This window comes from Salmo salar, chromosome ssa01 (assembly GCF_905237065.1).
Source record: "Salmo salar chromosome ssa01, Ssal_v3.1, whole genome shotgun sequence".
NCBI lineage: Eukaryota > Metazoa > Chordata > Actinopteri > Salmoniformes > Salmonidae > Salmo > Salmo salar.
The window spans coordinates 102,986,854-103,008,876 of NC_059442.1; the positions used below are offsets into that span (position 1 = coordinate 102,986,854).

General features: G+C 42.4%; 1 protein-coding gene across 1 annotated transcript; it reads left to right on the forward strand.

The window, feature by feature from the left end:
• The first annotated feature begins 831 nt into the window (after positions 1 to 831).
• On the forward strand, positions 832 to 21,484 carry LOC106613705 (potassium channel subfamily K member 1). Its single transcript, XM_045687031.1, has 4 exons — positions 832 to 1,650; positions 16,198 to 16,593; positions 18,879 to 19,174; positions 19,228 to 21,484. The coding sequence occupies exons 1-3, from the start codon at positions 1,296 to 1,298 to the stop codon at positions 19,142 to 19,144; spliced, it is 1,017 nt and encodes a 338-aa protein (XP_045542987.1). The 5' UTR covers positions 832 to 1,295; the 3' UTR covers positions 19,145 to 19,174; positions 19,228 to 21,484.
• Positions 21,485 to 22,023: the final 539 nt, after the last annotated feature.

Consider the following 22,023-nt stretch of genomic DNA (forward strand, 5'->3'; position numbering starts at 1 on the left):
ACTAATAATATGCAAATATTTGACTCTGGGCCCGAGAAGTAGGCCGTTTAATTTGGGTACGTTTTTCATCCGGACGTGAAAATACTGCCCCCTATAGCGAAGAGGTTAAATTACACTGCAGGTCAAAGTGCAAAAAACATTATGCAATACAGGATCTGGAAAGAAGCCAATTTGACAACTGGCCTCTTATCCTTATTGAAATGCTGTCGATGGGGACGGGGTCTGGGACAGCGACGGGGCACGGATGGTGCTGAAGATACTTTTTGGAGATTTAAAAATATATGTATATACATTTGTATTACTATTTATCAGAGGTAGCAGCAGCACCCTCAGCACCTCTACTTCCTGCAGCTATTCCATCCCTTTACTGTGTGTATTAGGTTGCTGTTGTGGAATTGTTAGATTACTTGTTAGATATTGCTGCACTGTTGGAACTAGAAGCACAAGCATTTCTCTACACCCACAATAACATCTGCTAAACACCTGTATGTGACCAATAAAGTTTTATTTGATTTATGGGTGAACCTGCAATAAAGCATTTCCTTGCACCTTGTACTCCATGTACAGTATATTATATACTGTCTACAGTATATACAGTGTATATGACAAATAAACAAACTTGTCTTGCACACACACACACACACACACACACTGGTAGTCTATTGAAAGAGGGATGAGACAGGCCACAGCACAACCTACTAAAATAATAAAGTTGTCCCTCTAATGCATTGCTCTCATGTCTGTCAGTCTCTTTGGTAGGGGTTAACTCACAGTCAACAGTCAACCCCCCAATGTCACTTTCAGCAATAGCATCTAATCTTAGAAAACGGTGTGGTTTCACTACGCCCGTGGCTTTCTCATTGATCGTATGTTACCTTCGTGAACAATGACTAAAGACAAAGAGGTGCTATATACTAGCTCTCTACGCCCACGTGTCTGTCTCGATGTGTTTCACCTAGGAGGAGAGAAGAGGGGAACAGACTGACGTAACATAGTCCGGCACCCTCCGCCGCCACATCATCCTCTTCTCAGCAGCAGAACGACCCTTCTCGGTGAAAGTGAACAGAATATACAAAGGACAGACAGAGGAGACGGAAAAGAAACCAAAACGTATAGAGTAACGATTCTCACATGCTTGCTTTTGGTCGTAGTTGATAAGGATCGCGCGCTTGAACTAGAAATAAGCTACATGATATTTTAGCCGACGTGTTACTATTTTAGCGTCTATAAACTATTCATTGTTTATGTCAAGAGTATAAACTGTAACACATTGAGGTTTCAAGAACTCTTGGAAAATGCTACAATCTCTAACTAGCAATTCGTGTGTGCGGTTGATACAAAGTCACAAATCGACATGGTATTTTTTGATTCTAGTCTTGGGATATATTCTTTATCTTATATTCGGAGCTGTTGTCTTTTCATCGGTGGAACTGCCTTATGAAGACCGGCTAAGACAGGAGTTACGAACCATCAAAAAACTGTTCCTCCAAGACAACGAATGTCTGTCGGAAGAACGCCTTGAGGAGTTTTTGGAAAAAGCGCTCGAGGCCAGTAACTATGGGGTGTCCATTCTCAATAACGCATCGGCAAATTGGAATTGGGACTTCACCTCCTCGCTCTTTTTCGCCAGTACTGTATTGTCTACCACAGGTGAGTCCGTCATTGGCCTATTAAAGTGTACTGCATTTCAGCCATCTAGGGTTGGGCTGGCTGGAGGTGATGCAGGCTGCGCGTCATAGCTCGTTCTACGTTGGCGCAATGACATCGCTCCCAGAAATGAATAGGTGACGTTCAGAAATGTGTTGCCCTATATCTATTTTCGGAAAAATAAGGGAGTTGCTTGCTTATGTAGTTATGGATGATGGTTATACAGTTGATTATTGTCATAACCTTCTTGTAACTAGGCACACGACCTGAAAGCAGTTTGCGTTTTGTTGCCTGTGACACTGAAATGTACCCTTTCGAGACACTGTACACCCAAGTAACACCTGGCTATGTTACCTGAACTCAGCTCAGTGATGACAATACATATATGCCCCCAATGCAGCCATTGCACACAACAAAGGCCTATAACAAAGGCCTACTATATAGGCCTACCCCCCAAAATAGATGTCTGCATAGCTGCGGGATGTGGGCTGCTGCAGCACCCCCTGACACATTAGAATAATACAATAGATGTCTGCATAGCTGTGGGATGTGGGCTGCTGCAGCACCCCCTGACACGTTAGAATAATAAAATAGATGTCTGCATAGCTGTGGGATGTGGGCTGCTGCAGCACCCCCTGACACGTTAGAATAATACAATAGATGTCTGCATAGCTGTGGGATGTGGGCTGCTGCAGCACCCCCTGACACGTTAGAATAATAAAATAGATGTCTGCATAACTGTGGGATGTGGGCTGCTACAGCACCCCCTGACACGTTAGAATAATAAAATAGATGTCTGCATAGCTGTGGGATGTGGGCTGCTACAGCACCCCCTGACACGTTAGAATAATAAAATAGATGTCTGCATAGCTGTGGGATGTGGGCTGCTGCAGCACCCCCTGACACATTAGAATAATAAAATAGATGTCTGCATAGCTGTGGGATGTGGGCTGCTGCAGCACCCCCTGACACATTAGAATAATAAAATAGATGTCTGCATAGCTGTGGGATGTGGGCTGCTGCAGCACCCCCTGACACATTAGAATAATAAAATAGATGTCTGCATAGCTGTGGGATGTGGGCTGCTGCAGCACCCCCTGACACATTAGAACAATAAAATAGATGTCTGCATAGCTGTGGGATGTGGGCTGCTGCAGCACCCCCTGACACATTAGAATAATAAAATAGATGTCTGCATAGCTGTGGGATGTGGGCTGCTACAGCACCCCCTGACACGTTAGAATAATAAAATAGATGTCTGCATAGCTGTGGGATGTGGGCTGCTGCAGCACCCCCTGACACATTAGAACAATAAAATAGATGTCTGCATAGCTGTGGGATGTGGGCTGCTACAGCACCCCCTGACACATTAGAATAATAAAATAGATGTCTGCATAGCTGTGGGATGTGGGCTGCTGCAGCACCCCCTGACACATTAGAATAATAAAATAGATGTCTGCATAGCTGTGGGATGTGGGCTGCTGCAGCACCCCCTGACACATTAGAATAATAAAATAGATGTCTGCATAGCTGTGGGATGTGGGGTGCTGCAGCACCCCCTGACACATTAGAATAATAAAGAAAAAAATAATTTTAAAAAGTAGGATATATTTTTTCGCAAAAGTAGTGCACTGGGCGTTTACTAGTCCTGAATTAGCGGACAAATATAGGCATCTGTAGCGCAGGCCAAAAACAATTGTGCTCTGCCACACCCTCCCCCCTGATCTCATGACCTGGTCAGGTAAAACTCTGGGTCCTATTCGTAGGCTATGACAAAACATTATTATTATTCCCTTTTCATCTGTGTTATGACTATAGGGCTGAGGGTTTTCTTGTCGGGTCATGTGAATTGGAAACCCTTTCAAACTACCACAAACCTTGTTATTATTCATTCTGAATCTGATATCAAAAGAGCCAGAGACAACAACTTAAATGGACTGTTGTTGTTGTTCTGTAGTATAGTTAAGCTGCAGCCGGCCCAGAACAGAGATGCACGTCTTGCTCTTCATTGTAATCAGAGGGCTAAAATTAATACAATGCATGCATGTCTCTCTTGGCTAAGAGTTGAGTAGAGACTGACTGCATCACTTCTTGTTTTTATAAGAAACATTAATGTGTTGGAAATTCCAAATTGTTTCCATAGTCAACTTATACACAGCTCTGATGCACACACTTACCCCACCAGACATGCCACCAGGGGTCTTTTCATAGTCCCAAATCCAGAACAAATGCAAGTAGGCATACACTGACTTGTTGTAGATAAAAACCAGTGGTGTGTTTCCACCAAACGGACTTGTTGTAGATAAAAAACAGTGGTGTGTTTCCACCAAACTGACTTGTTGTAGATAAAAACCAGTGGTGTGTTTCCACCAAACGGACTTGTTGTAGATAAAAACCAGTGGTGTGTTTCCACCAAACTGACTTGTTGTAGATAAAAACCAGTGGTGTGTTTCCACCAAACTGACTTGTTGTAGATAAAAACCAGTGGTGTGTTTCCACCAAACTGACTTGTTGTAGATAAAAACCAGTGGTGTGTTTCCACCAAACTGACTTGTTGTAGATAAAAACCAGTGGGTGATGTCATAGTGCACACAAAATGTACTTTTTCGCATCAGATTTCATGTACCTATTATTATTATTATTATTATTTGTATCTATAGTTTTGTCACAAAAACTGTTGCGTTAAATAGCAAATGTGTCTACTCTGGTCTTGGCAGGTGCACTCTAGCCAACAGCTGGCAGATACAGTGCAAGAGGGCTGTGTGGGTAGGCTCATCTACATGATGACATTATTATCGATAAGAGCAAGAATAGTTTTATTTGTCAGATGGCAGTCAAGCATCAATCATCATGTCACCAGAATAAGACCCTGGATAGTTACTGGAAAGGAGCATCAATCATCATGTCACCAGAATAAGACCCTGGATAGTTATTGGAAAGGAGCATCAATCATCATGTCACCAGAATAAGACCCTGGATAGTTACTGGAAAGGAGCATCAATCATCATGTCACCAGAATAAGACCCTGGATAGTTATTGGAAAGGAGCATCAATCATCATGTCACCAGAATAAGACCCTGGATAGTTATTGGAAAGGAGCATCAATCATCATGTCACCAGAATAAGACCCTGGATAGTTATTGGAAAGGAGCATCAATCATCATGTCACCAGAATAAGACCCTGGATAGTTATTGGAAAGGAGCATCAAGCTCATCACCGTGCACTTTCACCCCCCCTGTGAAGTTTACCATAACGTATTTAATCTGTAGCCTAATTAACTGCATGCTTCCCCAGTCGTAGTGGGAGACCACACACCATGTCATCGTGTGACTCCAAGTATACTTCCATATGATGCTTATTATATCAATATTTGCGCAAAAAGATGTTTTCACCACCATTTCTCAAATAATCTCTTTTACAGACACAGAAAGATCCCACCGTGTCGAACGAACAGATCTGTTGGCGTTTATAAAATTGTACCGAAACTAATTGTTCCATCACAGCTGTCATTATTTTTTTATATGGTATGACTTTACACACGTAAAAACTGTGGATGAAAACATGGTAAGTGTCTTTCAATAATAATTGAACTCTATACACATACAATGTTAAACAGTGGACTTGACAGAAAGGTTTCAATGTAGAAAAGTATTTTCATTTTATGTCATAAAACCTAGTATGTGTTAGTCTGATTACAGTGCTCTTCTGGAATGATTCATTCTGTCAGCTTTATGCAAGGTAGGGTTACGTTTAACACTATAGACAGTAGACTGTTACAAGACAGGGTTACGGTTAACACTATAGACAGTAGACTGTAACAAGGCAGGGTTACGTTTAACACTATAGATAGTAGACTGTAACAAGGCAGGGTTACGTTTAACACTATAGATAGTAGACTGTTACAAGGCAGGGTTACATTTAACACTATAGATAGTAGACTAACAGGGCAGGGATACGTTTAACACTATAGACAGTAGACTGTAACAAGGCAGGGTTACATTTAACACTATAGACAGTAGACTGTAACAAGGCAGGGTTACGTTTAACACTATAGATAGTAGACTGTTACAAGGCAGGGTTACGTTTAACACTATAGACAGTAGACTGTAACAAGGCAGGGTTACATTTAACACTATAGATAGTAGACTGTAACAAGGTAGGGTTACGTTTAACACTATAGACTGTAACAAGGCAGGGTTACATTTAACACTATAGACAGTAGACTGTAACAAGGCAGGGTTACATTTAACACTATAGATAGTAGACTGTAACAATGTAGGGTTACGTTTAACACTGTAGACTGTAACAAGGCAGGGTTACATTTAACACTATAGATAGTAGACTGTTACAAGGTAGGGTTATGTTTAACACTATAGACTGTAACAAGGCAGGGTTACATTTAACACTATAGACAGTAGACTGTAACAAGGCAGGGTTACGTTTAACACTATAGATAGTAGACTAACAAGGCAGGGTTACATTTAACACTATAGACAGTAGACTGTAACAAGGTAGGGTTACGTTTAACACTATACATAGTACACTGTAACAAGGCAGGGTTACATTTAACACTATAGATAGTAGACTGTAACAAGGCAAGGTTACGTTTAACACTATAGACAGCAGACTGTAACAAGGCAGGGTTACATTTAACACTATAGATAGTAGACTGTAACAAGGCAGGGTTACGTTTAACACAATAGATAGTAGACTGTAACAAGGCAGGGTTACGTTTAACACTATAGACAGTAGACTGTAACAAGGCAGGGTTACATTTAACACTATAGATAGTAGACTGTAACAAGGTAGGGTTACGTTTAACACTATAGACTGTAACAAGGCAGGGTTACATTTAACACTATAGATAGTAGACTGTTACAAGGTAGGGTTACGTTTAACACAATAGACAGTAGACTGTTACAAGGCAGGGTTACATTTAACACTATAGATAGTAGACTGTAACAAGGTAGGGTTACGTTTAACACTATAGACTGTAACAAGGCAGGGTTACGTTTAACACTATAGACAGTAGACTGTAACAAGGCAGGGTTACATTTAACACTATAGATAGTAGACTGTAACAAGGTAGGGTTACGTTTAACACTATAGACTGTAACAAGGCAGGGTTACATTTAACACTATAGATAGTAGACTGTTACAAGGTAGGGTTATGTTTAACACTATAGACTGTAACAAGGCAGGGTTACATTTAACACTATAGACAGTAGACTGTAACAAGGCAGGGTTACGTTTAACACTATAGATAGTAGACTGTTACAAGGTAGGGTTACGTTTAACACAATAGACAGTAGACTGTTACAAGGCAGGGTTACGTTTAACACTATAGACAGTAGACTGTAACAAGGCAGGGTTACGTTTAACACTATAGACAGTAGACTGTTACAAGGCAGGGTTACATTTAACACTATAGCCAGTAGACTGTAACAAGGTAGGGTTACGTTTAACACTATAGACAGTAGACTGTAACAAGGCAGGGTTACATTTAACACTATAGATAGTAGACTGTAACAAGGTAGGGTTACGTTTAACACTATAGATAGTAGACTGTAACAAGACAGGGTTACGTTTAACACTATAGATAGTAGACTGTAACAAGGCAAGGTTACATTTAACACTATAGACAGCAGACTGTAACAAGGCAGGGTTACATTTAACACTATAGATAGTAGACTGTAACAAGGCAGGGTTACGTTTAACACAATAGATAGTAGACTGTAACAAGGCAGGGTTACGTTTAACACTATAGACAGTAGACTGTAACAAGGCAGGGTTACATTTAACACTATAGATAGTAGACTGTAACAAGGTAGGGTTACGTTTAACACTATAGACTGTAACAAGGCAGGGTTACATTTAACACTATAGACAGTGGACTGTAACAAGGCAGGGTTACGTTTAACACTATAGATAGTAGACTGTTACAAGGTAGGGTTACGTTTAACACAATAGACAGTAGACTGTTACAAGGCAGGGTTACGTTTAACACTATAGACAGTAGACTGTAACAAGGCAGGGTTACGTTTAACACTATAGACAGTAGACTGTAACAAGGCAGGGTTGCATTTAACACTATAGATAGTAGACTGTAACAAGGCAGGGTTACGTTTAACACTATAGACAGTAGACTGTTACAAGGCAGGCTTACATTTAACACTATAGATAGTAGACTGTAACAAGGCAGGGTTACATTTAACACTATAGACAGTAGACTGTTACAAGGTAGGGTTACGTTTAACACTATAGATAGTAGACTGTAACAAGGCACGGTTACATTTAACACTATAGATAGTAGACTGTAACAAGGTAGGGTTATATTTAACACTATAGATAGTAGACTGTAACAAGGTAGGGTTACGTTTAACACTATAGACAGTAAGTAGACTGTGTCAAGGTAGGGTTACGTTTAACACTATAGACAGTAGACTGTAACAAGGCAGGGTTACATTTAACACTATAGATAGTAGACTGTAACAAGGCAGGGTTACATTTAACACTATAGATAGTAGACTAACAAGGCAGGGTTGCATTTAACACTATAGATAGTAGACTAACAAGGCAGGGTTACATTTAACACTATAGATAGTAGACTAACAACGCAGGGTTGCATTTAACACTATAGATAGTAGACCGTAACAAGGCAGGGTTACATTTAACACTATAGATAGTAGACTAACAAGGCAGGGTTGCATTTAACACTATAGATAGTAGACTGTAACAAGGCAGGGTTACGTTTAACACTATAGACAGTAGACTGTAACAAGGCAGGGTTGCATTTAACACTATAGATAGTAGACTAACAAGGCAGGGTTACATTTAACACTATAGATAGTAGACTGTAACAAGGCAGGGTTTCATTTAACACTATACACAGTAGACTGTAACAAGGTAGGGTTACATTTAACACTATAGATAGTATACTGTAACAAGGCAGGGTTACATTTAACACTACACAGTAGACTGTAACAAGGTAGGGTTACATTTAACACTATAGACAGTAGACTGTTACAAGGCAGGGTTACGTTTAACACTATAGACAGTAGACTGTTACAAGGCAGGGTTACGTTTAACACTATAGACAGTAGACTGTTACAAGGCAGGGGGGGCAGGGAGCCTATTGGGGTCAAGGAGCCTATTGGCCAGGGAGCCTAGAGGCCTGTCAGCCTAGAGGCCAGGGAGCCTAGAGGCCTGTGAGCCTAGAGGCCAGGGAGACTAGGGGCCAGGGAGCCTAGGGGCCAGGGAGCCTAGGGGTTAAGTGCGTTGGGCTAGTAACCGAAAGGTCGCTGGTTGAAATCGTTCAAGCTGACTTAGTGAAAAATCTGTATGCACTTAACCCTAATTGCTCTGGATAATAGCTACAATGTGAATAAGGGAAAGTTATGGTAGAGGTATTTGGCAGGTCTTTTACCCCTTTTTGTGATATCCAATTGGTAGTTACAGTCTTGTCCCGTCGCTGCAACTCCTGTACGGACTCAGAAGAGGCGAAGGTCAAGAGCCATGTGTCCTCCGAAACACGACCCTGCCAAGCCTCACTGCTCGCTTATCCCGGATGCCAGCCGCACCAATGTGTCGGAGGAAACACCGTACAGCTGGCAACCGTGTCAGCGTGCACGCGCACGGCATGCAACAGGCGTCGCTAGAAAGCGATGGGACAAGGACATCCCGGCCGGCCAAACCCTCCCCTAACCCAGATGACGCTGGGCCAATTGTGTGCCACCTCATGGGTCTCCCAGTCACGGCCGTCTGCGACACAGTATAGAGGTGGTATTACTGCAGTGAAGAGGTGGTAGTACTGCAGTGAAGAGGTGGTATTTCTGCAGTAAAGAGGTGGTATTTCTGCAGTAAAGAGGTGGTATTACTGCAGTAAAGAGGTGGTATTACTGCAGTAAAGAGGTGGTATTACTGCAGTGAAAAGGTGGTATTACTGCAGTAAAGAGGTGGTATTACTGCAGTAAAGAGGTGGTATTACTACAGTGAAGATGTGGTATTACTACAGTGAAGAGGTGGTATTACTGCAGTGAGAGGTGGTATTTCTGCAGTAAAGAGGTGGTATTTCTGCAGTAAAGAGGTGGTATTACTGCAGTAAAGAGGTGGTATTACTGCAGTAAAGAGGTGGTATTACTGCAGTGAAAAGGTGGTATTACTGCAGTAAAGAGGTGGTATTACTGCAGTAAAGAGGTAGTATTACTACAGTGAAGAGTGGTATTACTACAGTGAAGAGGTGGTATTACTGCAGTGAGAGGTGGTATTTCTGCAGTAAAGAGGTGGTATTTCTGCAGTAAAGAGGTGGTATTACTGCAGTAAAGAGGTGGTATTACTGCAGTAAAGAGGTGGTATTACTGCAGTGAAAAGGTGGTATTACTGCAGTAAAGAGGTGGTATTACTGCAGTAAAGAGGTAGTATTACTACAGTGAAGAGTGGTATTACTACAGTGAAGAGGTGGTATTACTGCAGTGAGAGGTGGTATTTCTGCAGTAAAGAGGTGGTATTTCTGCAGTAAAGAGATGGTATTAATGCAGTAAAGAGGTGGTATTACTGCATTAAAGAGGTGGTATTACAGTGAAGAGGTGGTATTACTACAGTAAAGAGGTGGTATTACTACAGTAAAGAGGTGGTATTACTACAGTAAAGAGGTGATATTACTGCAGTAAAGAGGTTGTTTTACTGCAGTGAAGAGGTGGTATTACTGCAGTGAAGAGGTGGTATTACAGTGAAGAGGTGGTATTACTGCAGTAAAGAGGTGGTATTACTGCAGTAAAGAGGTGGTATTACTACAGTGAAGAGGTGGTATTACTGCAGTGAAGAGGTGGTATTACTGCAGTGAGAGGTGGTATTACTGCAGTAAAGAGGTGGTATTACTGCAGTAAAGAGGTGGTATTACAGTGAAGAGGTGGTATTACAGTGAAGTGGTGGTATTACTGCGGTGAAGAGGTGATATTACTGCAGTAAAGAGGTGGTATTACAGTGAAGAGGTGGTATTACAGTGAAGTGGTGGTATTACTGCAGTGAAGAGGTGATATTACTGCAGTGAAGAGGTGGTATTACAGTGAAGTGGTGGTTTACTGGAGTGAATAGGTGATATTACAGTGAAATTGTGGTATTACTGTGAAGAGGCGATATTACTGCAGTAAAGAGGTGGTATTACTGCAGTAAAGAGGTGGTATTACTGCAGTAAAGAGGGAACTTCCTGCGTCAGGCCAATCACACATGGTAATAATTTACATTCAATCTCTCTCAACTTTCTTTCAGCTCTTATCATAACCATCCATCACATTTCTTCCTGGCACAGTGTTCTAAGTGTCACCATTCACTGATGGAGATTGTGTGTTAAGTATGCTACATAGTTCAGAAAGGACCCACCACGTGTAGACATTTATTAGAAAAGATGACATAGTCTTAGACTTAGGCTCCTTCAGGGTAGCTCACTGCCAGAGCCAAGCATCAGATGAAGAGGATAATATAACTACATTCAGTGAGTACGATATGCTATACCACATCCCCTGGAGGAAGAAATCTAGAACCCAGACAGGTGGAGGCTGGGGAGGTGGCTGGGGAGGAGGCTGGAGGGGAGGCTAGGGAGGAGGCTGGGGAGGTGGTGGGGAGGAGGCTGTGGAGGTAGCTAGGGAGGAGGCTGGGGAGGAGGCTGGGGGGAGGCTAGGGAGGAGGCTAGGGAGGAGGCTGGGGAGGTGTTGGGGAGGAGGCTGGGGAGGAGGCTAGGGAGGAGGCTGGGGAGGTGGTGGGGAGGAGGCTAGGGAGGTGGCTGGGGAGGAGGCTGGGGAGGTGGCTGGGGAGGAGGCTGGGGGGAGGCTAGGGAGGAGGCTGGGGAGGAGGCTGGGGAGGAGGCTAGGGAGGAGGCTGGGGAGGTGGTGGGGAGGAGGCTAGGGAGGTGGCTGGGGAGGAGGCTGGGGAGGTGGTGGGGAGGTGGCTGGGATATCAGAACAGCAAGATACACCAGCGCATACGTGCCCGTGACATCCGGCATCGAGGACGCATGTGCAGAACTGGTCAACTTAAATAGACCACAGAACTGATCAAAATAGACCACAGAACTGGTCAACTTAAATAGACCACAGAACTGGTCAACTTAAATAGACCACAGAACTGGTCAACTTAAATAGACCACAGAACTGGTCAACTTAAATAGACCACAGAACTGATCAAAATAGACCACAGAACTGATCAAAATAGACCACAGAATTGGTCAACTTAAATAGGCCACAGAACTGATCAAAATAGACCACAGAACTGGTCAACTTAAATAGACCACAGAACTGGTCAACTTAAATAGACCACAGAACTGATCAAAATAGACCACAGAACTGGTCAACTTAAATAGACCACAGAACTGGTCAACTTAAATAGACCACAGAACTGGTCAACTTAAATAGACCACAGAACTGGTCAACTTAAATAGACCACAGAACTGGTCAACTTAAATAGACCACAGAACTGATCAAAATAGACCACAGAACTGATCAAAATAGACCACAGAATTGGTCAACTTAAATAGGCCACAGAACTGATCAAAATAGACCACAGAACTGGTCAACTTAAATAGACCACAGAACTGATCAAAATAGACCACAGAACTGGTCAACTTAAATAGACCACAGAACTGGTCAACTTAAATAGACCACAGAACTGATCAAAATAGACCACAGAACTGGTCAACTTAAATAGACCACAGAACTGATCAAAATAGACCACAGAACTGATCAAAATAGACCACAGAATTGGTCAACTTAAATAGGCCACAGAACTGATCAAAATAGACCACAGAACTGGTCAACTTAAATAGGCCACAGAACTGGTCAACTTAAATAGACCACAGAACTGGTCAACTTAAATAGACCACAGAACTGGTCAACTTAAATAGACCACAGAACTGGTCAACTTAAATAGACCACAGAACTGGTCATCTTAAATAGACCACAGAACTGGTCAACTTAAATAGACCACAGAACTGGTCAACTTAAATAGACCACAGAACTGGTCATCTTAAATAGACCACAGAACTGGTCATCTTAAATAGACCACAGAACTGGTCATCTTAAATAGACCACAGAACTGATCAACTTAAATAGACCACAGAACTGGTCATCTTAAATAGACCACAGAACTGATCAACTTAAATAGACCACAGAACTGGTCATCTTAAATAGACCACAGAACTGGTCAACTTAAGTAGACCACAGAACTGGTCATCTTAAATAGACCACAGAACTGGTCAACTTAAATAGACCACAGAACTGATCAACTTAAATAGACCACAGAACTGATCAACTTAAATAGACCACAGAACTGGTCAACTTAAATGGACAACAAGTAGACTGTGAATCCAATTGGTGTAATATCTGCTGATGTCACCACACTGGGGCTCCCCTTCTAAACAGGCATTGCTTCATTTTACTGCAGGGTTTGATTCCTAACATAACTTTCTATCCATTTTGACTTAATAAAGATATTGAAAATCATGGTAGGCCTACTCTGACATGAACTAGCCTAGTTTTCCATGATTGTGTTGGAGGGCCATGGCATTTTGAACACTCATTATAGGAACACTTCAAACAAAACATGCTACATGCTCTTTTCTTTAAAGGGGCAATCTAGAGGTGGAACAATATCCAAACGGGCACCACACTACTGTTTTGGTAAAAAGCTAAGAGATGTGGCTGGAGAAATGTAACCACTCTCATCTTCATAGACAGAGCTATGGATAGAAGGACTGGTCATCCATGAAATCAAATGTAAAGTTTTAACCATGTTTTGAGGCTATATAGTGTTTGTTTACATTTACATTGTTACAAACATTGGATTAAAACAAGCTTCAATTTTGGGTTCTGATGGGGTAAGACTGTTGTATGTATGTATAAGCTATATTCTTGAAGAATCAATGGGTACATACAGGTAACTGCCAAAATAAAGGAAACACTTGAGTAAATGAGGGATACTAATTACAGTGAGGGAAAAAAGTATTTGATCTCCTGCTGATTTTGTACGTTTGCCCACTGACAAAGAAATGATCAGTCTATAATTTTAATGCTAGGTTTATTTGGACAGTAAGAGACAGAATAACAACAAAAAAATCCAGAAAATGCATGTCAAAAATGTTATAAATTGATTTGCATTTTAATGAGGGAAATAAGTATTTGACCCCTCTGCAAAACATGACTTAGTACTTGGTGGCAAAACCCTTGTTGGCAGTCACAGAGGTCAGACGTTTCTTGTAGTTGGCCACCAGGTTTGTACACATCTCAGGAGGGATTTTGTCCCACTCCTCTTTGCAGATCTTCTCCAAGTCATTAAGGTTTCGAGGCTGACATTTTGCAACTCGAACCTTCAGCTCCCTCCACAGATTTTCTATGGGATTAAGGTCTGGAGACTGATTAGGCCACTGTAGGACCTTAATGTGCTTCTTCTTGAGCAACTCCTTTGTTGCCTTGGCCGTGTGTTTTGGGTCATTGTCATGCTGGAATACCCATCCACGACCCATTTTCAATGCCCTGGCTGAGGGAAGGAGGTTCTCACCCAAGATTTGACGGTACATGGCCCCGTCCATCGTCCCTTTGATGCGGTGAAGTTGTCCTGTCCACATAGCAGAAAAACACCCCCAAAGCATAATGTTTCCACCTCCATGTTTGACGGTGGGGATGGTGTTCTTGGGGTCATAGGCAGCATTCCTCCTCCTCCTCCAAACACGGCAAGTTGAGTTGATGCTAAAGAGCTCCATTTTGGTCTCATCTGACCACAACACTTTCACCCAGTTGTCCTCCGAATCATTCAAATGTTCATTGGCAAACTTCAGACGGACATGTATATGTGGTTTCTTGAGCAGGGGGACCATGCGTGCGCTGCAGGATTTCAGTCCTTCACGGGCGTAGTGTGTTACCAATTGTTTTCTTGGTGACTATGGTCCCAGCTGCCTTGAGATCATTGACAAGATCGTCCCGTGTAGTTCTGGGCTGATTCCTCACCGTTCTCATGATCATTGCAACTCCACGAGGTGAGATCTTGCATGGAGCCCCAGGCCGAGGGAGATTGACAGTTCTTTTGTGTTTCTTCCATTTGCGAATAATCGCACCAACTGTTGTCACCTTCTCACCAAGCTGCTTGGCGATGGTCTTGTAGCCCATTCCAGCCTTGTGTAGGTCTACAATCTTGTCCCTGACATCCTTGGAGAGCTCTTTGGTCTTGGCCATGGTGGAGAGTTTGGAATCTGATTGATTGATTACTTTTGTGGACTGGTGTCTTTTATACAGGTAGCAAACTGAGATTAGGAGCACTCCCTTTAAGAGTGTGCTCCTAATCTCAGCTCGTTATCCGTATAAAAGACACCTGGGAGCCAGAAATCTTTCTGATTGAGAGGGGGTCAAATACTTATTTCCCTCAATAAAATGCAAATCAATTTATAACATTTTTGACGTGCGTTTTTCTGGATTTTTTTGTTGTTATTCTGTCTCTCACTGTTCAAGTAAACCTACCATTATAATTATAGACTGATCATTTCTTTGTCAGTGGGCAAACGTACAAAATCAGCAGGGGATCAAATACTTTTTTCCCTCACTGTATGTGGTTCAGCTGGGCAGTAGACTACTTTCATCACTACTACTGCCTTGTATGTGGTTCAGCTGGGCAATAGACTACTGTCATCACTACTACTGCCTTGTATGTGGTTCAGCTGGGCAATAGACAACTGTCATCACTACTACTGCCTTGTATGTGGTTCAGCTGGGCAATAGACTACTGTCATCACTACTACTGCCTTGTATGTGGTTCAGCTGGGCAATAGACAACTGTCATCACTACTACTGCCTTGTATGTGGTTCAGCTGGGCAGTAGACTACTGTCATCACTACTACTGCCTTGTATGTGGTTAAGCTGGGCAATAGACTACTGTCATCACTACTACTGCCTTGTATGTGGTTCAGCTGGGCAATAGACTACTGTCATCACTACTACTGCCTTGTATGTGGTTCAGATGGGCAATAGACTACTGTCATCACTACTACTGCCTTGTATGTGGTTCAGCTGGGCAGTAGACTACTGTCATCACTACTACTGCCTTGTATGTGGTTCAGCTGGGCAGTAGACTACTGTCATCACTACTACTGCCTTGTATGTGGTTCAGCTGGGCAGTAGACTACTGTCATCACTACTACTGCCTTGTATGTGGTTCAGCTGGGCAGTAGACTACTGTCATCACTACTACTGCCTTGTATGTGGTTCAGCTGGGCAGTAGACTACTGTCATCACTACTACTGCCTTGTATGTGGTTCAGCTGGGCAGTAGACTACTGTCATCACTACTACTGCCTTGTATGTGGTTCAGCTGGGCAGTAGACTACTGTCATCACTTTTACTGCCTTGAACGTGTAGATGAAAAAAGTGATGCAAATATTTGGGAAGTGGGTAACACTTTGTATTAACGTTGGTCTTAACTAATATCAATATTGTATTAACATGTCGTTAGATAATGCTGTACTTTAACATTGATCATAATCTTAATTAAACACTGCTTTGTGTTTCCTCCAGGATACGGTCACACCGCTCCGCTCTCCGACGGGGGAAAAGCTTTCTGTATCGTCTACTCTGTGCTCGGTATCCCCTTCACCCTCCTCTTCCTCACCGCCGTGGTCCAACGCATCATGATCTTCAGCACCCGCCGGCCCGTCCTATATGTGTCCACCCGCTGGGGCCTGTCCAAACCTTTGGTAGCCATGGTCCATGCCACGCTCCTCGCCATCCTGGCTGCTTCCTGTTTCTTCCTCATCCCGGCGGCCATCTTCTCCTCCCTAGAGGAGAACTGGAACTTCCTGGAGAGTTTCTACTTTTGTTTTATATCTCTCAGTACCATCGGACTGGGAGATTACGTACCAGGAGAGTCCTTCAACCAGAGGTTCAGACAGATCTATAAAGTGGGCATCACTGGTGAGTGTTCACATTTGTTTGCAAAAATTTATTTTAGCCCACAATAGGTGCTGGTCTTCCAATAGTCCATGAAAGATTGATGAATGATCTAGAACTGGGGTGATGAATGATCTAGAACTGGGTTGATGAATGATCTACAACTGGGTTGATGAATGATCTAGAACTGGGGTGATGAAAAATCTAGAACTGGAGTGATGAATGATCCAGAACTGGGGTGATGAATGATCTAGAACTGGGTTGATGAATGATCCAGAACTGGGTTGATGAATGATCCAGAACTGGGGTGATGAATGATCCAGAACTGGGTTGATGAATGATCCAGAACTGGGTTGATGAATGATCCAGAACTGGGGTGATGAATGATCCAGAACTGGGTTGATGAATGATCCAGAACTGGGTTGATGAATGATCCAGAACTGGGTGATGAATGATCCAGAACTGGGTTGTCCAAATTAAAGTGAACTTAAATAAACAGATAAATAGAGATACAGCAACATCCAACACCTTGAGGCTCTGCATTGGACAGGTTCGTCTTGAGGCTCTGGATGCTATTGGACAGGTTCGCTGTGAGTCTCTAGATGCTATTGGACAGGTTAGCCGTGAGGCTCTGGATGCTATTGGACAGGTTAGCCATGAGGCTCTGGATGCTATTGGACAGGTTAGCCGTGAGGCTCTGGATGCTATTGGACAGGTTAGCCGTGAGGCTCTGGATGCTATTGGACAGGTTAGCCGTGAGTCTATAGATGCTATTGGACAGGTTTGTCTTGAGGCTCTGGATGCTATTGGACAGGTTTGTCTTGAGGCTCTGGATGCTATTGGACAGGTTTGTCTTGAGGCTCTGGATGCTATTGGACAGGTTTGTCTTGAGGCTCTGGATGCTATTGGACAGGTTTGTCTTGAGGCTCTGGATGCTATTGGACAGGTTTGTCTTGAGGCTCTGGATGCTATTGGACAGGTTTGTCTTGAGGCTCTGGATGCTATTGGACAGGTTTGTCTTGAGGCTCTAGATGCTATTGGACAGGTTTGTCTTGAGTCTATAGATGCTATTGGACAGGTTCGTCGTGAGAATCTGGATGCTATTGGACAGGTTTGTCTTGAGTCTATAGATGCTATTGGACAGGTTCGTCGTGAGAATCTGGATGCTATTGGACAGGTTTGTCTTGAGTCTATAGATGCTATTGGACAGGTTTGTCTTGAGGCTCTGGATGCTATTGGACAGACTCATCTTGCTCTTTAGAAGCCAAAAACCAGAAGCCTTTTGATGTGAAAGAGAAGACAGCTCCTGGCTAAGAAGAGAGAGAAAAAGGCCGATTTTAACTTAATAGTGGGTCCTGTATATTTTATTTGGATTGCCCTCAGCACTTCTGGTATGTTTTTGAAGTTTGGCTGACTCTGAGATAGGACAATCTTCACATATCTTTCCTGAACATCCCCTCTTCCCTCATCAATACACAGAATGGCTTGGCATCATTGTAGACCTCTAAAATAATGTAGACTGCTACTGCTATTCAGAGACTTTAGTTGATCTAAATTCTAGTTAAAAAATGATTATGACCATAGTAATGATCATGGTAATAATGAACTCATCAATTATTGGGAAAACCAACACCAAAACCTTTCTACTGATGACACACTGCTTGCTGGGCTCATCAGTGCCCTCTCCCTCCCCCTAGTGGTTAGATAGAAAAACGAACAATGTTGTGAGGTTGTGATTTCCATGATATGAACTGAGTCAGCTGAGGGTTTCAATGAGCCAGTGATGAGTTGGAGAAGAGGAGAAGAGGAGAGCTGCAGATAGCCTATTCAGTATTTATATCATACTATGCATGTGAGGATATGAACCATGGAGGGAGAGTGATCAAATGACAATATTAATGTCCAGGGATAATACCTCTCTGTCTCTCTCTCTCTCTCTCTCTCTCTCTCTCTCTCTCTCTCTCTCTCTCTCTCTCTGTCTCTCTCACTGTCTCTGTCTCTTTCTCTCTCTCTGTCTGTCTCTCTCTCTGTCTCTCTCTCTGTCTCTTTCTCTCTCTCGCTCTCTCTCTCTCTCTCTCTCTCTCTCTCTCTCTCTCTAAATGTCTCTCTCACTGTCTCTGTCTCTTTCTCTATCTCTCTCTCTCACACACACTCACTCTCTCTCTTTCTCTCTCTTTGTCTCTGTCTCTCTCGCTCTCACACTCACTCTCTCTCTCGCTCTGTCCCTCTCTATCTCTCTCTCTCGCTCTCTCTTTTCTCTCTCTATCTCTCTCTCTCGCTCTCTCTTTTCTCTCTCTCTCTCTCTCCAGTCTACCTCCTCCTGGGCCTGGTCGTGATGCTGGTGGTCCTGGAGACGCTCTGTGAGCTGCAGCAACTGAAGACCCTGAGGAAGATGTTCTATCTGAAGAAGGAGAAACCACAGGACCACTTGGCTATACTGGAGCACGACCATCTGTCCTTCACCTCCGTGTCCCACCGGAACAACTCCTCCTCGCTCAGGGAGGACAAGAACGTGCCCTTCGTTAGTGTCCCCGAGCTGGCCTCGCCCGGTGGGGACGACCCCATGATCGGCTAGAAAGGGGGTTGGGATAGTTAAAATGTTGGGGTGAAACTAGGGAAGGACAAGGAGAGTAGAAGTGTAGTGAGGGGGGAGGGATGGTGAAACTAGGGAAGGACAAGGAGAGTAGAAGTGTAGTGAGGGGGGAGGGATGGTGAAACTAGGGAAGGACAAGGAGAGTAGAAGTGTAGTGAGGGGGGAGGGATGGTGAAACTAGGGAAGGACAAGGAGAGTAGAAGTGTAGTGAGGGGGGAGGGATGGTGAAACTAGGGAAGGACAAGGAGAGTAGAAGTGTAGTGAGGGGGGAGGGATGGTGAAACTAAGGTTGCATCCCAGTTCTCTATCCTTCTTCTGAAGTGTGCACTTGATCACTGCATTTGTCATTATACCCCGATGAAGACAGCTTGTCTGTGGAAACGTTGGTTATTAGGTTATTAAATGATTGCATCTGAGCCCCTGGGTGTGCAGCTCTCCTGTTCTTTTCCAAGTGTTCTACTCCCTAAGACAGCACCTCGCCTAAACACGTGTGTGTTTCTATCACCTCTTGATCACTGCCTACCATGAATTCTCTCTAGGTGAAACTCTCTGTAACATTAGCTGAAAATCTCTAGGCGAAACTCTCCCCAGTCGATGCTAACACCAATTCAATGCTTTTCAATAAGAAGGGTAGAGAATCGGGATGCAGCCTATGAAGGAAGGCGTGGGAACGGGGATACCGGGGACTCATAGGAGAGTAGAAGGGTATTTCAGAGAACTTCAGAACGTAAGCTTCAGCAAAAGGATACATTTTAAAAACAAAAGCTTGACTTCAAACCACTGTTAGTAATATTGACTACGATAGTATTGTAACCCTTTATCATCCACGGGGAACTTAACTATCAAAACATGTAGCCTCCATATGTCTAGTTGATGTGTACGCTGGTTAACTTAACGATAAGGGAAATGTCAGCCTTACTATTGGAGCTTGGCTCATTGTCAGGATCCTTGTTCAGAACAGCCTTGCTATCTATCTACTGTTCTTATATAGACTATATCCATATCTATCATGTGTTATGAACACGCTCATAGTGAGTTATGATGCAGTCATAATGCGTTATGAGCACAGTTATAAACACATAGATATGGGCTTCGTAGAAAGTTGATAGAAAGTCCTACTAACTTGACAATAGCACAGTTGGGAACATTTACTAGGACATCCACCTGGGAAAATGGAAGCTAATATCACATTATACTGTTAGAGTCTGTACACATAGTACTGGATGTAGTTATAAGGTATATTTTACAGGAGTGAACTGAAACGCATGTATTCAGGTTAACTGGATCAGGTATACAACCGTAGCACATTTCATCATTGTGAAATTCCCTGAATATGAATTACAGTAAGATGTTTATTTGATGCTAGTTTAAAGTACAAGTTGTGATGTTATTTTGAGGCAGTTAAATGTTTCTTGACTAGTGCTGTAATACTGCTGTATTTATCATGTTATTTAGTCTGAAAGAAAGGGACTTACTGTGTCTAATGTGTGGTTTATTGTATGTTAAAGGGACGGTTAAAAAGGGAACACGAACAAGGCAGTCTGAATCCTTTTACACTGTGAGAAGAAATGATGCTGTATAGAACCATAAAAGGTTCAGTGACTCATCTCATAAGGCCCTCATAAAGCACCTTATTTTTAGCAGTGTATTCTCATCAATCATATGACCACAGCAGGTTACTGAACACCTTATGTGAACCACTCAGAAATGGGAAATGACCGGGTTGAACATTTTGGACCAAAAATGATTGGTTCTGGAAAGTACAAAAGTTATATCCTGTACTTCAGATTTAAGTGAGAGGACAAAGAAGAACTGAATTTAGAAGAAGTGATGTTGTTGTTAGAAGACTTGCAGTGTGTGTACAGATATAGGATCTTAATTTGACCAGTATTGTCACAGCAAAATAATCCTGCAGGAACAGGATTTTAACATTTAGTCCATAATGTTGCTTGATTAGTGGTTAGGCTATTAGCTGGCCAAAAGTAGGCTACATGAAAAGTGCAATACTGTTAATATAACTGTGTTAGTGCGGGTTTTTAGTGAATGTATGTAAATCACAAAGCTCATCTGCAACAAAAGAGTGATCAAATTAAGAGCCTACATCTGTAAAGCTTTAGGACTGCTCTGTGACAGACAAGAAACGTCTGATTATTTGATACTGCAAATCACTATTTAAAAACATGACTATAAACTAGTTTTGAACTATTTTAGAAAGAGCTTAGTATTTCTGGGGGATGTTAAGAGTAGTGTTTACAAATGTGTGTTTGTAATTTATGCCGATGATGATTCTAATAAAGGTATTCCGTGAGAGACTCAGAGGAACTTGACTATAGAAAACACTGATTGACAGCAGGCAGACAGAACTGCTTTACAGTACAATGCAGTAGAAACATTTCCCTGGACAACTCTTTAACTGATTTGTAATAGCTACATTATAATGAATTAACTGACATATATTGCCCAAATTAAGATCTACAAATATCAACTAAATTAAGATTTAAGTTAAGATGTACATAAGGGAATATTAATTTATTTGCTCGTACATATTTGTCATGATGTCATCCTGTATTTGAAACTTATTTGTTTGACATACAGGTGAGTACAAGCTGACTTGTGGACATCCTGGTATTATTATTGTGGACATCCTGGTATTATTATTGTGGACATCCTGGTATTATTATTGTGGACATCCTGGTACTATTATTGTGGACATCCTGGTATTATTATTGTGGACATCCTGGTATTAATATTGTGGACATCCTGGTATTATTATTGTGGACATCCTGGTACTATTATTGTGGACATCCTGGTACTATTATTGTGGACATCCTGGTATTATTATTGTGGACATCCTGGTATTA

Bases quoted from the DNA above. Each gene is read 5' to 3' on its own strand.
- LOC106613705 (XM_045687031.1), top strand. From the start codon at position 1,296: ATGCTACAATCTCTAACTAGCAATTCGTGTGTGCGGTTGATACAAAGT. The intron at 1,651-16,197 runs GTGAGTCCGTCA...TGTTTCCTCCAG, and splicing joins TACTGTATTGTCTACCACAG to GATACGGTCACACCGCTCCG. The intron at 16,594-18,878 runs GTGAGTGTTCAC...CTCTCTCTCCAG, and splicing joins CTATAAAGTGGGCATCACTG to TCTACCTCCTCCTGGGCCTG.